The sequence below is a fragment of the Mustelus asterias genome, chromosome 14, assembly GCF_964213995.1.
Source record: "Mustelus asterias chromosome 14, sMusAst1.hap1.1, whole genome shotgun sequence".
In the NCBI taxonomy this organism is placed as follows: domain Eukaryota; kingdom Metazoa; phylum Chordata; class Chondrichthyes; order Carcharhiniformes; family Triakidae; genus Mustelus; species Mustelus asterias.
In genome coordinates, this window is record NC_135814.1 from 98345341 (window position 1) to 98361022 (window position 15682).

The 15682-nt window shown below is 46.7% G+C and overlaps 1 protein-coding gene and 1 pseudogene across 2 annotated transcripts in view; one reads left to right on the forward strand and one right to left on the reverse strand.

Annotated features, from left to right (window-relative positions):
- Window positions 1-15682, reverse strand: part of plekhm3 (pleckstrin homology domain containing, family M, member 3) — a 150607-nt gene that overhangs the window by 69329 nt on the left and 65596 nt on the right. For both annotated transcript variants that reach the window (XM_078228930.1, XM_078228929.1), the window contains 2 exons: window positions 11144-11289; window positions 5991-6184 (listed from right to left, as the gene is read on the reverse strand). In XM_078228930.1, the coding sequence (XP_078085056.1) occupies window positions 5991-6184; window positions 11144-11289 (340 nt within the window). The remainder of the gene's footprint in view (window positions 1-5990; window positions 6185-11143; window positions 11290-15682) is intronic.
- Window positions 12534-12738, forward strand: LOC144504194 (U2 spliceosomal RNA; annotated as a pseudogene).

A 15682-nucleotide genomic window follows, 5' to 3' on the forward strand; every position in this document is an offset into this window, starting at 1 on the left:
CCGCCCCGATTATTGCCATGCCTACAGTTTGGAATAGGAATAAATCTGCCTGCTTGCTAATGAGAGCTGTTCCGAGCAAGGAACCTGCAGCACCTGAGAGAGAAAGATGAATCCTGCAAGCATCTCCTTTTTATCACTGCGATTACACTGAACAGCCAGAGCACTAATTACATTTGCACATCAATGAATTGCCTCTTGTGTACTGGGCTCCGCTTGTCATTGGCGTTACTATGATAACTTGTAATCAAATTATTAGCTAGCAATACACAGTAGTTATGTTATTTTATATTAAGAGGCAAGTTATTAAATGCTGGGGATACAGCTGGCTCAGGTTGCAGGCATTAATTTGTGGCAGAAGCTTGTAGTCTACAAACAAATTTGGCTACGGCAATGCAAAGGGCTATGAAACCTACTTACTGTGCTTCTCTCCTGCTCTTTATGTATGCAAAGCTCCTCTGTCTGTGACCTACAGTCATAGAGATATGCAGCATGGAAACAGGCCCTTCGGCCCAACTCGTCCCTGCCGACCAGGGCTCCTGGTTTGGCCCATATCCCTCTAAACCTTTCCCATCCATGTACCTGTCCAGATGTCTTCTAAATGTTGTAATTGTACCCACCTCTACCACCTCCTCTGGCAGCTCATTCCATACACGCACTCCCTCTGTGTGAAAAAGTTGGCCCTCAGGCCCCTTTTAAATCCTTCCCCTCTCACCTTCAACCTACACCCTCTAGTTTTGGACTCCCTGACCCTGGGGGAAAAGATCTTGGCCATTCACCTTATCTATGCCCCTCAATTTTATAAACCTCTATAAGGTCACCCCTCATCCTCCTACACTCCAGGGAAAAAAGTCCCAGCCTCTCCTTATAATTCAAACCTTCCAGTCCCAGTAACATCCGAATAATTCTTTTTTTGCCCCCTTTTCCAGTTTAATAACATCCTTCCTACAGCAGGGTGACCAGAATTGTACTCAGAACCTGTCCCACACCAAGTGTTGTTCTGCCATCATTCTGCACCTTCCCTGACCTCCACCAATCGGGCAATGCATCAAATTTGAAATGCTCACCCTCATCAACCCCCCCCCCACACACTCTTCAAGCACCACCCCAGCCCTATAAACTCACAGAGAGCTCTTGCAATCTTCCAGTTCTGGCCTCTAGCACATTAGATGTGGCTCAGTCTGTAGCACTCTCACCTTCCAGTCGCAAGGTTCGAGCTTCAAGACTCCCAGTCCAGGACTGGAGCTCAAAACAAATCTAGGCCGACACTCCAGTGCAGTGCTGAGGGAGTGCTGTACTGTTGGAGGTGCTGTTTTTTCTTGAACGAGACAGTAAATTGAGGCCCTTTTGACACGATTGAGAGAAGAGCAGGGAGTTACCCGAGGATCCTGGTCAATACTTATCCCTCAATCAACATCACAAAAACAGATTATCTGGCCATTATCACTTCGCTGCTCTTTCTGGATGTAAATTGGCTGCCATGTTTCCTACAAAAGAAGCTTGACTACGCGTAAGTACTGAATTGGTTGTAAAGCACTTTGAGACATCTGGTGGCCAGGAAAAGCGCTATGTAAGTGCAGGTCTTTATTTATATTCCTGATTTCCATCACTCCACCATTCAAAGCTGTGCGTTCAGCTGCCTAGGCCCCAAACTTTGGCATTCCCTCGCTACACTTCTCTGCCTTTTAGACGTTGTTTAACACCTTACTGTTTGACACCTTACCTCCTTCATCAAGTGCTTTGGAATGTGCTGAGGGTGTGAAAGACTCAGTATAAATGCAAGCTCCTTGTCTCTTTCCAGGCTCAGTGGTTAGCACTGCTGCCTCACAGCGCCAGGGACCCGGTTCAATTCCGGCCTTGGGTCACTGTCTGCGTGGAGTTTGCACGTTCTCCCCGTGTCTGCGTGGGTTTCCTCCCACAGTCCGAAAGACGTGCTGGTTAGGTGGATTGGCCATGCTAAATTGCCCCTTAGTGTCCAAAGATGTGCGGGTTAGAGGGATTGGCCTTGCTAAATTAGTGTCAGGGAGACTAGCAGGGTAAATACATGGGGCTACAGGGATAGGTCCTGGGTGGGATTGTTGTTGGTGCAGGCTTGATGAGCTGAATTGCCTCCTTCTGTACTGCAGGAATTCTATGATTCTAAATGTAGGCAGGGCCACCCAAACCAGATAGAGGAGAAAACTCCCAGGCTCAATTAGCGGTCTGTGCAGTTAGCTGAAGAAAAGGCAGCAAACAAGTTGTGCAGTTGTCCTCAGTGCCACTGGGCTCGGGAACAAGGTGGGAATAAACAGCCGTCTGGGTCACGTTTCTGATCACGAACTGGCGGCCCGTGCCATCAGGGGCAGAATTAAATAGAGAGTGGTGTCAAGGTTTGCCTTGTCCCCCCCGCGGCCGAATGGCCTGCGGGCTGTCCAGAATGCTGTCACCTGGGCAAGGTGCCAAGGGTGCAGTTGCGAGGCGTGGGACCACACCCCAGCGGGAACCGCGCCCGTCAGGAAGTGAAAAGGAGAAATCCTGGCTGGACAGGGCATCCTGGGAGGGCGAGAGAAGAGGAGATTGGGTGAGGGGGGTGCAGATTTAAGTATTCAGAGTGAATTGCAGGCCTGCCTCTTGGTCCTTAAATCAAAACAGTTTGACACAGCTTTGCAACAGTCTGGCTTTATCTCCTTATGTTGTGATGTGGAGTAACCTTTATCTCCTTACCCACCCCTGTCAATCAACACAAGTCGTAAAGCAGGGCCCGCTGCACCTACAAGTATGGTTGAGCAATGGTGCAGTACAAAGTCTTCCATTATCACCACAATTAGTCACCCTCCTGGCAATTAAGTAGATGATTGACTGGCAGGTATGTTTGGAACCAAATTAACATGACAACCGTTGTTAAGTGCATGCAGTTCCAAAGCACTTGACTGTAACAATTGATTGTGAGGTCCCATTTCTGCAGCCCAGCCCGCCAGATAACGTTAAGACCTTTGACTGGGCCTGGCTTGGAAGGACCCGGAGAGGTGGAGGTGGGGGTTGGTGCTCTCAAGGGATTTCAGTGTCGTTAAAGCTCTACGAATTTCAAATTGGTCATGTGATATCCTCGGAACCTGGGTTCTACCTTTGAAAAGCACAGGGTGATAAATGACACAATGAGTGAAACATCTAGAGACTGAGAGAGAAGCGACATAAACACAATAAACACACACTTCTCTGGCGGATCTTAGATGTAAACGTAAGAGGGGAAATGTATTAGACACCACACACTCTATAATTCAGAGAAGTATCATAGAAAACCTACAGTGCAATGTGGTGAAGCTCGCTCTGTTCCAGAAGATTCTGAATTCATGTCTCACTCCAGAGACATAAACTTTAACAGAAATTCGAGTGCTGTGCAAAGGGAGAGCTGCACTGTTGGAGATCTTTTCTGTTCACTCAGATTCGCATTAAAGATCCCATAATCAAGGACCCCACGCACCCCAGGCATACTCTCTTCCACCTTCTTCCGTCGGGAAAAAGTCTGAGGTCACGTACCGACCGATGTTGTTAAGTGCAACGGGGGCACAGTGGTTAGCACTGCTGCCTCACAGCGCCAGGTTCGATTCCCGGCTTGAGTCACTGTCTGTGTGGAGTTTGCACGTTCTCCCCGTGTCTGCGTGGGTTTCCTCCGGGTGCTCCTGTTTCCCCCCACAGTCTAAAGATGTGCGGGTTAGGTGGATTGGCCATGCTAAATTGTCCCTTGGTGTCAGGGGGACTAGCTAGGGTAAATGCATGGAGTTATGGGGATAGGGCCTGGGTGGGATTGTGATCAGTGAAGACTTGATGGGCCGAATGGCCTCCTTCTGCACTGTAAGGGTTCTATGATTATATGACTCAAGAACAGCCCTGCTGCCATCAGACTTTTGAATGAATCTACCATATATTAAGTTGAACTTTCTCTACACCCTATGACTGTAACACAATATTCTGCACCCTCTCCTTTCCTTCTCCCCTATGTACTCTATGAACGGTATGCTTTGTTTGCATAGTGCGCAAGAAACAATACTTTTCACTATATCCCAATACATGCGACAGTAATAAATCAAATCAAATCCTGGTAGCACCATCTGAAGAAGAGCAAAGCTGTTCTCCCCTATGCCCTGGCCAACATTTATCTCTCAGTGTTATCTCTCAAATCGTAAAAGAGACGATTTAGTCATTTATCAAAGTGCTTGTGGAATCTTACTGTGCAACATTTTCTACATTACAACGCTGCACATACATTTCTAATCTATGTCATTGGTTGTAAAGGGTGTTGAGACATCCTGTATTTGCAAAAGGTGCTATATAAATGCTTTCCTTATGTCTTTCTTTTTATTGGCCTCAGCTGACAAATAGATTGTTCATGAAACCTTTTGTAAATCACGGGTTTTCAGAGTGGCGTCATTAAAGCTGCCAGGTTTCTGCATTTCCTAACCACTGTTATCAGTTCGAGGGGCTTCATTGTGCGAGCTAACCACAAGCTAAAATCAAGACCCCGGTTGATAACCTTACACTATAATCATGTAATACAGTGCAGTCCAGCTGGCCGACACAGACCCCACCTAACATCATTGCACATATGCTTCCGGCAGCAGCTGTGAGATAGAACAGGTCAAAACATTAGTGCTCCAGTCTTCACCTCAACTACCTCATACGTACTTTTATTACCCCGAGACGCAATGTTCTTCTGAACAGTCTCCAACCTTCTCGTCTTCGTAAAGTTCAGCTCATAGGAAACTTAATTAGCTGTATTATAACTCATGCTTTGTCCAGTTTTCTCATTATCTTTTCCCAAAGGTAGGGGAGTCTAAAATTAGAGGGCACAGGTTTAAGGTGAGAGGGGAGAGATACAAAAGGGACCAGAGGGGCAATTTTTTCACACAGAGGGTGGTGAGTGTCTGGAACAAGCTGCCAGAGGCAGTAATAGAGGCGGGTACAAATCTGTCTTTTAAAAAGCATTTCGACAGTTACATTTGTAAGATGGGCATAGAAGGATATGGGCCAAATGCGGGCAATTGGGACTAGCTTTGGGGTTTTAAAAAAAAGGGCAGCATGGACAAGTTGGGCCGAAGGGCCTGTTTCCATGCTGTAAACCTCTATGACTCTATCACCGTGCTAGCTGACTGACATTGACTCCTAGTTCAACCAAATGTCAATTTTTAAAATTCACACTTGTGCTGCCTAGGCCCTAAACACTGGAATTTCCTCTCTAGACCTCGGGGGGTGGCACAGTGGCTAGCACTGCTGCCTCACAGCGTCAGGTACCCGGGTTTGATAAGATCGCCTGAGAATCAAGCAGGTGTTGGCATGATACTGAGATACTGCATAAGTGTGCAGATGAGTTATGTATGAAGTAACTGATATGCAGGAAACCGGTCCAAAATCGACCATTCAAGGATTTGGAAATGCTTATAATTTTACATTTAAGAACAGGTCTCAGACCTCAGGGGCAGCATCGCCTCACAGCGCCAGGAATGTGGGTTCAATTCCCGGCTTGGGTCACTGCGGAGTTTGCACATTCTCCCCGTGTCTGCCTGGGTTTCCTCCAGGTGCTCCGGTTTTTTTCCCCCACAGTCCGAAAGACTTGCTGGTTAAGTTTTAAGTTTAATGATTAGTGTCACAAGTCTGCTTACATTAACACTGCAATGAAGTTACTGTGAAAATCCCCTAGTCGCACACTCCGGTGCCTGTTTGGGTGAACTGAGGGAGAATTTAGCATGGCCAATGCACCTAACCAGCACATCTTTCGGTCTGTGGTTAGGCAAATTGGCCATGATAAATTCTCCCTCCCGAACAGGCGCCGGAGTGTGGCGACTAGGGGATTTTCACAGTAACTTCATTGCAGTGTTAATGTAAGCCTATTTGTGATACTGATAAACGACCTTTTAAAAAAAACAGTAAATGCTGGCCTAACACATATGGTGACTGAATTATACACTCACTCTACGCAAGCTTCATTCCAAAACTGGGAGTAGGTTTAGGGAGCATACCTTCTGCGCAAGTCTTCAGCCACAGACGCTCTGCAGCTGAACAGGTAAGCTCGCAGTGATTTCAGCTGCTGACGCAGGCGGAGGATGGTTGCCAGTGCTTCCACGTGCTCGTACAGATGTGGATTATCCTGCTGCACGTCAATAAGCGGCTCTTCAGAAACATACTCTAGAAATTCTTTCGCTTGCTTTGAAACCTGCAGAGGACAAAACATTTGAAAGCGGTAATGTACCAGTGGAACGGGCACGGTCGGGCAGTGGTTCGGTTAATTTAGATTCCAAGAGCTCAAATCGCGGCAATGCAGCTCGAAACTTTGTATTCGGTTTATAAAATGTGTTGTTGTAAAGGCCCAACTGGGTTCACAAATGTCCCGTTAGGGAAGGAAACTACCCATCCTTATCCAAACTAGGCCCCCGCCAAACTGAGGGGTGGCACGGTGGTTAGCACTGCTGCCTCACTGCGCCAGGGACTCAGATTCAATTCCCAGCTTTGGTCACTGTTTGTGCAGAGTCTGCACGTTCTCCCCGTGTCTGTGTGGGTTTCCTCCGGGTGCTCTGGTTTCCTCCCACAGCCCGAAAGACGTGCTGGTTAGATGCATTGGCCGTGATAAATTTTCGCTCAGTGTACCTGAACAGGTGCCAGAGTGTGGCGACTAGGGGATTTTTGCAGTAACTTCATTGCAGTGCTAACGTAAGCCTACTTGTGACACTAATAAATAAACTTAGACAACTTAAACTTAGACCTTTATGTGATTCCAAGCTGCACCAATGTGGTTCACTCTTTAACTGCTCTCCACAGTGCCTGGGCAAATCAGTCAGTTGTATCAAACTACTTCACACTCTCAGGACAATAAACAAAGAGCAATAAATGCCAGTCTTGCCGGTAACACCCAGAGGCCGAAATTGATTCTTTTAAAAATAGGATAGTAGAGGTAAAAGTTTTCAGTCAAAATAAAGCACTTCAGTCTGTGCTCCCAGGTGGGAGAAAGATCCCAATGCTTTCTCTTGAAGAAAGAGGCGAGTCCTCCCTTGTGTTCCGACTAATATTAACCTCTCACCCACATGACTAATAAAAAAAGGTCATCATCACATTGCTGTATGTGGAATCTGGCAAGCAGCATTTTATTCCTCAATCAGAACAGCTAAAAAACAGAATCCAGTCATTGCTTTTAGTGGGACCGTGTTATATTACAACAGGGTGGCATAGTGGCACAATGGTTAGCACTGCTGCCTCACAGCACCAGGACCCTGGTTCAATACCGGCCTAGGGTCACTGTTTATGTGAAGTCTGCACGCACTCCCCATGTCTGCGTGGGTTTCCTCTGGGTGCTCCGGTTTCCTCCCACAGTCCAAAGATGTGTGGGTTAGGTTGATTGGCCATGCTAAATTGCCCCTTAGTGTCAGGGGGATTAGCAGGGAAAATACGTGGGGTTACAGGGATAGCGTTTGGGTGGGATCGTTGTCGGTGCAGACTCGATGGGCTGAATGGCCTCATTCTGTACTGTAGGGATTCTATGATGTGTGGGTTAGGTAGATTGGCCATGCTAAATTGCCCCTTAGTGTCAGGGGATTAGCAGGGAAAATAAGTGGGGTTACAGGGATAGAGTCTGGGTGGGATTGTGGTCAGTGCAGACTCGATGGGCCCAATGGCCTCCTTCTGTACTGTTGAGAGTCTATGAATAGTGGCTACTCTGCAGAAAGTACTTTTGGGGGAGGGGAATCTTTTTTCTCTTCACAAGCAGATTTTATTTTGAGATCCAACTCCCCTGGATGCCTGAACAGGACAGATATTCTCAGTACTCACTTTGCATTTTCCTTTAGTTTACGGATGTAAAGACATATGTACTTTAAAAAGACTGCAGCCACTTGTAAAGATTGGGAGAGCTGCCAATGGAAATAAATGTTCCAGTCCACTTTCTCGGAGAGTGCGGCACAGAACAGCGCACAAGTTGAAGGCGCTGATTTTGATCTCGTTTATTACCTCATGACAATGTTTGAGCAATATTCTCTTTAGAGAGCCTTTACAGCGCTTCTGATAGCTCGACGCGTTTAAGAGGAGCGTACAGGTGAGCCAGACAGACCGGGACAAAGGAATGGAAATTAGTCTTGTTGCTCCCAGGGAGGCAAAAGACAAAATCAGTAAAGGTTTTCACTCCCGACTTCTATCAACAATGACAGCTTTCATTTGTTTACAACCTTTAGGGCAGCACGGTAGCACAGTGGTTAGCACTGCTGCTTCACAGCTCCAGGGTCCCAGGTTCGATTCCCAGCTCGGGTCACTGTCTGTGGAGTTTGCACATTCTCCTCGTGTCTGCGTGGGTTTCCTCCGGGTGCTCCGGTTTCCTCCCACAATCCAAAGATGTGCAAGTTAGGTTGATTGGCCAGGTTAAAAATTGCCCCTTAGAGTCCAGAGATGTGTAGGTTAGAGGGATTAGCAGGTAAAATATGTGGGGGTAGGGCCTGGGTGGGATTGTGGTCGGTGCAGACTCGATGGGCCGAATGGCCTCCTTCTTGCACTGTAGGGTCTCTATGATTTCAACATAATAAAGCAAAATGCTTCACGGGAGTGTTATCTGACAATAACTGCACCATGCCAGGTTTGTTCAGGTAACGAACAGCAGGTTTTAAGGAGAGATTCATGGGACAAAATTTTTATTTGTTTTATTAGTGTCACCGCAATGAAGTTACTATGAAAATCCCCTAGCCGCCACAATCCAACGCCTGTTTGGGTACACCGAGGGAGAATTTAGCATGGCCAATGCAGCTAATCAGCACGACTTTCAGACTGTGGGAGGAAACCCATCCAGACACGGGGAGAACGTGCAGACTCCGCGCAGACAATAACCCAAGCCAGGAATTGAACCCGGGTCCCCGACACTGTGAGGGAGCAGTGCTAACCACCATGCTGGCCCTCTTGCAGCCACGTGTGTTAAAACTCCAGGATGTAGGCCACTGGCTCCAGGTGTTTTTGTTGGATCACCTGTAAAAAGCAGGAGAGGCACTGGGAAGCGTACAGAAAAATAAGACCAGCCACAAAAATATATGCATATTTCCCTCATGAATTGACAAAGCTGGCAGCTTTCTCACTATAGCATGTCACAGTCACAGTCACCTAGATGCTTGCTGACCTGCACTGGCTTCTAGTCCAGCAACACTTCCATTTTCAAATTCTAATGGTGATGATACTGTACCTTTAAGAAATGTATTTTAGCCATGTTTCTGTGCTGAATGTGTTTACTACTAGTCCCTTTTATCGGCGCCATTTTGTCTGGATCCAAAAGCACTGTATTGTTACTGCAGCAACATAATTGATCTTAATTGATGTAGTGTTTGTCTTGATCTGAATTAATGCAAGGTTTTGTTGTTTTGTGTTTTCCCCTGGGATATTGCAGAGTGGGGCTTGATTAGGTTGATTGACAGGTAAGGTCATATGACTGCGTACAGCTAGTTTTATACAGAGAACTCAAGTTCAGTCTGTTTCATGGGAGAAGTGCCTCTCCTTTCCCCTCTCTGAGGTTTGAAGACTGGAATCTGCCAAGAAATAACCCTTTTCTCTGAGATTCTACTCTTTGGGGGTGTGTGAATTAGAAGACAGCTGTCTGTCTGGATCACTCTCCAGAAGTGTCAAAGACTGGAAATTTAGTACCTATGTAAAAAGCTTTCCAGGCTAACTGGCTCTAAAGAAGGGATCTATGTCTATGTGGGGATACTGCTAAATTGAAACAATAGAGATAGCTAGTGGTTAAGAATCATAATTTGTCACATTTAAGTATTTTAATTGGTAAAAGTTATGCCAATTTGTTCTGTTATATTCTAACTGTGTTCTTAAATAAAGTTTGTTTTGATAAAAGCTTCCCAGTGGGTCACTTGAATCATACCTGGAGTGAAACACCTTATGCTCACCCTAATGTGTGGCATGCCTTATGAGGATGGGCTGAGGGAGCTCGATCTTTTCTCCTTGGAGAGACGAAGGATGAGAGGAGACCTAATAGAGGTGTAAAGATGTTGAGAGGCATAGATCGGGTGGACTCTCAGAGGCTTTTTCCCAGGGTGGAAATGTCTGCTACGAGAGGACACAGGTTTGAGGTGCTGGGGGGTAGGTACAGGGGAGATGTTAGGGGTAAGTTTTTCACACAGAGGGTGGTGGGCGAGTGGAATGGGCTGCCGTCAGTGGTGGTGGAGGCGAACTTAATAGGGTCTTTTAAGAGACTCCTGGATGAGTACATGGAGCTTAATAGGATGGAGGGTTATAGGTCGGTCTAGAAGGTAGGGATGTGTTCGGCACAACTTGTGGGCCGAAGGGCCTGTTTGTGCTGTAGTTTTTCTATGTTCTATGTTCTAAGATGATCAGAGGATTAGATAGGGTGGATAGTGAGAGCCTTTTTCCTCGGATGGTGTTGGCTAGCACGAGGGGACATAGCTTTAAATTGAGGGGTGATAGATATAGGACAGATGTTAGAGGTAGGTTCTTTACTCAGAGAGTAGTAAGGGCATGGAATGCCCTGCCTGCTGCAGTAGTGGACTCGTCAACATTAAGAGCATTCAAATGGTTATTGGATAAACATATGGATGATATTGGAATGGTGTAGATTAGAGGGGCTTTAGATTGGTTCCACTGGTCGGCGCAACATCGAGGGCCGAAGGGCCTGTACTGCGCTGTAATGTTCTATGTTCTAATGCCAAAATCAAATGTAAATGTTGGGGTCTAGACTAACTTCATAAAATACATTGGCGTTTCTGATCTGGTCCCTAACGCCATCCTTTATCCTTATTTCCAAACCCCAGCATGACTTCTCTGCAGCCACCCTCAGCCCTACAACCCACCCAATTGTCTGTGCTCCACCAACACTTGCCTCTTCTGTATCCCACAACGTCCAACATTTCACAAGCGGCAGTCGTACCTTCAGCTGCTTTTGTGCTAAGCTGTGAAACTCCCTCCCGAAACCTCTCTGCACCTTTAAGATGCTCCTCCAAACCTGTCACTTTGCCCAAACCTTCGTTCGCTTGGGTGGAACATCTCCTTGTGTGGCTTGATGTTGGGTTTTTGGCCGATATCGCAACTGTGGGCCACCTCGGCATGTTTTACACTTTTAAAGGCGCTATACAAATGCAAGTTGCAGCTGCTGCTCGCGAGCAGTTGTAGAGGAGCAACACACCTTGTGCTTTGCAGTGTCCCAGTTGTGAACCAGTCGAGCAGGGATCAGGAACACATCGTCCACGTGACATGCTTGGCAATAGTACCAGCCACTGTAGGCGCACACCTTTGCACTCCCGTAGGACAGTCCCACCGGTCGCTGACATCCTATTAAAAAAAACATAGAATTCTTGGAATTGTAAAGGCAAGAATGAAAGGCAGGGAACACAGTAGACAATGCCTGCACTCACAAGTCCCATAAACAGCACTGAGATAACAAGCAAATAATCTATTCCAGCAGTGTTGGTTGCTGGCTACATATTGGCTAAGACACTGGGGCAAGCTCGCCAGTGCTTATCCAAAATAATGCTATGGATTGTTTTATGTCGGGGGCTGCAATTTAATGTCTCATCCAAAACAAAGCTTGTCTGACACTCCCTCAAAACTACAATGGAGCACCAGTCTAGATTTTGTGCTCAGTTCCCTGGAGTGGGATCTGAACACACACAACCTTCTGGCTCAGTGGCGAGAGTGCTGCCCATTTGGCCCTGGGTGACCACAAATTAAATATCATTGTTAACTGTTCAACGAAGTAACTGCAAGAAACTACGAAGGATTGTGAACGTAGCCCAGTCCGTCACGCGAACCAGTCTCCCATCCATTGACTCCATCTACACTTCCCACTGCCTCAGAAAAACAAGCAGCATAATCAAGGACCCCACGCACCTCGGACATACTCTCGTTCATTGGGAAAAGATACAAAAGTCTGAGGTCACGTACCAACTAACTCAAGAACAGCTTCCTCCCTGCTCCTGTCAGACTTTTGAATGGACCTATCATATATTAAGCTAATCTTTCTCTACACTCTAGTTGTAACTGTAACACTATATTCTGCACCCCCTCCTTTCTTTCTCCCCTATGAACGGTATGCTTTGTCTGTATAGCGTGCAAGAAACAATGCTTTTCACTGCATCCCAATACACGTGACAATAATAAATCAAATCAAAATGGGTGCACACATTCTAAATATAAGGGAGTAAGTTACCGAACATGATTTTACAAATAAAAAGCAGATACTGCGCAACTGTAAGGAAATTACAGAGACAGTTTCAGCCAGTGCTCTGTGAACGGAACATATGGAAGAAAATTTGCATCTTATTACTCCAGATTTGCTGATATATATTCTGGCGTTTCCACTTGTTTTGTAAATGGAGCGGATGTTGCTGCTGGGGGTTGGGGGGCGTGGATATTCGGAATGGATCTCTTGCTATTATGGGTAGCCATCATCAACATCTAGCAATAAGTGCAACATTCACTCTACTGTGCCTCAGTACAGTGTTCCCCAAATTGGAACGGTGCTTTTCATTGATTCCTGCAGTGATCGCTCCGAATGCCATTACCAACTAGCACCAATCGCTTCTCGGCCTTTTGGCTAAGATCAAGTGTAGTATGGATAGGATGCTGCACTTGGTTGAGGTCAATAGGTTACATTTAAGCTTCATTTGAAGCAATTTTTAAAAGTGGCATCTCGGCCTTTTGACTAAGATGCAAATGAGATCAAGCCTTGGAGGAGGAGGACTTGAACCTACTCCAATCAGCTTGGCTCATGTAGATCAAGCCCAAGACAGGAGTGGAGGCCCTGTCTTGTCAGCTTGGATCGGAAATGTCTCAACTTGTTGAGACTCTGAATTGGACTTGATTTGATTGAATTGGAATAAAGAAAAATTTAAAAAAATCTAGCACCAAATCGGGAATAGTTTTTGTGCTGCACATGAATGTCCATTGGGAACTGGATTTGCACTGTCCATACTCAGTTAATAGACAGGTTCAGCAGTCCTTGCTATCTGGATCCCAGATATGAAAGGACAACCTGCCACCGGATATCCCCATCAACCATTACCACAATAACACCTCACCAACTAGCAGCTCACCTCCTTCACCTCCTCTATTACCAGCCCAATTCCAATCATTGCCATTCCAATAACAGTGCCAACAAAAGCCAGCAGCAGCCATCTTCATGTGGAATAGAAGTGCAGTGAATGGAGTGAGCCCAGCAGAGCGCCACACAGTCGCTGTGGAGATAGTTTTGTGAAAGGTTGCACTAGCAGAGAGGATTCCTAAGAAACAATCACACCACTGGGGAGCTTCCCTGTTCCAAAATAAATAAAGCTCAGTGGGACCCTCAATGTTAACCGCAGGCTCACAAGTGAACACATGTCTCATATAGATTAGAATCTATACAGTACAGAAGGAGGCCATTCGGCCCATCGAGTCTGCACCGACCACAATCCCACCCAGGCCCTATTCCTGTAACCCCACACATTTACCCTGCTAATCCCCCTGGCACTAGGATCAATTTAGTATGGCCAATCAACCTAACCCGCACATCTTTGGACTGTGGAAGTCCAGAAAGAACATGGCCCAAGGCTGCCCCATGACTTAATCCAATTATGTGCGGATGTGACACCTTCACATTTGCACATTCCCACATTCAGAGTTGGGAACTCTGCGTTGATTTTTCTCCTTGTCCTCACCAGCACTGGAACAGAAATTGAGAGCAATCGCCCAAGGCTCAGCGATCAATTCCCTGCTTTAAGTAGCATAAACTTAAAAACACATGGCCATTTCACACATCTGGGGTACAGATGAATGAACAGGAAAATGCCCTTATCAAAGACTACCTTGCAAATCACTGTTTCCACTTCTGTCATCTGTTGATGATAATGGGAATGTTTCACAGCCTGCGTGAGGACCCGTGTAAAGGAGCTACAATTCACCTCTGAACACTGCATCGTCCGAAAGCATTAACTCGGTTTCTCTTTCCACAGACGCTGCCTGACCTGCTGAGTATTTTCCACCATTTTCTTGGTTTTAATTTCAGCACTGTTTAGCTTATGGGAAAGAAAGGGTTCCTGTTCCCCTCTAAGCTGTTGCCAGTGACCCTGGGCCAGGAGGTTAGAGGGCAAGGCTGGGCTCTGGATGAGTGTAGCTCCAGCAACACTTGAAGCTCAACAGTGCACACTGTTGCCACTACACAGTGGCAACAGTGTGCACCCTAGACAAGACGCACTGCAGCAACTTACCAGGAGGACTTGTGGCACAATGGAAACGCGTAGTGGTAACGTTCCTACCATTGGACCAGAAACATCGGGCTTCAATCCAAAGCCAGGAGTGTTGGCCACGGCAGGAGCGTTCAGTGCGGTTCAATGGGCTGACAATTAGCTCAGAAATGCTTCCACCACTTCTCCCACTATTCCCCAAAGGATAAAATAACAGTATGGATGTGAAGATACGCAAGAGAGAGAGAGCAACTTACCACTTAAATAGTACCTTCCAAACCTGCTACCTCCTCTACAACCTCAAAGAACAAGGGAAAGCAGATGCATGTTCCTCTCCAAGGCACATCTCATTCTGATTCGGAACCGTATTGCCCTTTCTTCACTGTCTCTGGGTCAAAATCCTGGAATTCCTTCCCTGACAGCAGGTGTATCTACGCCACATGGACTATAGCTGTTCAAGAGGGTAGCTCACCACCACCTTCTGAAGGGCAATTCAGAGTGGTCGATGACGGCTGGCCTTGCCAGTGACACCCACCCCACCCAAGAACGAACCTTTAAAAAGTTATGTTGCCTCCTGTGGAGAATAGCACAGTAACATTCCCCATTAAGGCTTGGATGTGAATACAGGCCCTTTAGGTGAGACAACATAAGTCACTTGGGGTGTGTGTGTGGAGTTATACCCCAAACATGAGGTGACCGGCTTCAGGAGTAAAAAGAAGAAACACTGATGTCAGTGAGCACAATGGTGTGGGAACGTATCCACAACATTTCGGCTTTTAGGCTATGACAGATGACCCCAGGGCCATTCTCTCTTTGTCACAGTGTCTCTCTCCTTCACTCCTTAGCTCTTCAGTGCTTTGTGCTACAGCCAGGTAGAACGCACCTGAGTGGAATACCTGTACGACGTGCAAACAGCACCACCAGCCCGAGTCGTAAGGGATGACTGCACATCCAAAAAACAAGCCACCCCGCCTCTTCGGCTGACTCAACTTTGCCAGCGCAAAGAAAATAAGCAAGGCAAAAACACACGGCTGTCCGTTGTCACAGCAACTACAGAATAATAGAAATAAATCTGGGCCCCCAATACAGAGAGTAATCAAGCGCTACTGAAAGTAGATGCTAGAGATAGTGTTTCACTGTTTAACAGACAAAGGCTTCAAGGTGGTGCTGAGGTAGCTGCTTGCAGCTGTGATAGCAACTGGCAGGTCGCAACAGACTAGTTCCCCACCCGATTGCTATCCCTGGGCTAGGTAGGGGAACAAAAATAAAACAAACCATGCAGCCACATCCCCCCCATTTTTGGCTGCTACCCAGAGCCCTCTCACCGGTCAGTGGATGAGGACAGGGTAGAGCTGATTTTGTGGAAAGGTCAACCATGCCAAGCAATGCTGTTTGGGTGGAGGTGGAGGAAGAGGAAGAGGGGTAACTCACAGGCCAATGGAGGGCAGAGGTGCAAAACTGGCACATCATGCAGTTTCTCACATGGGGATTTCTCCAGCTCT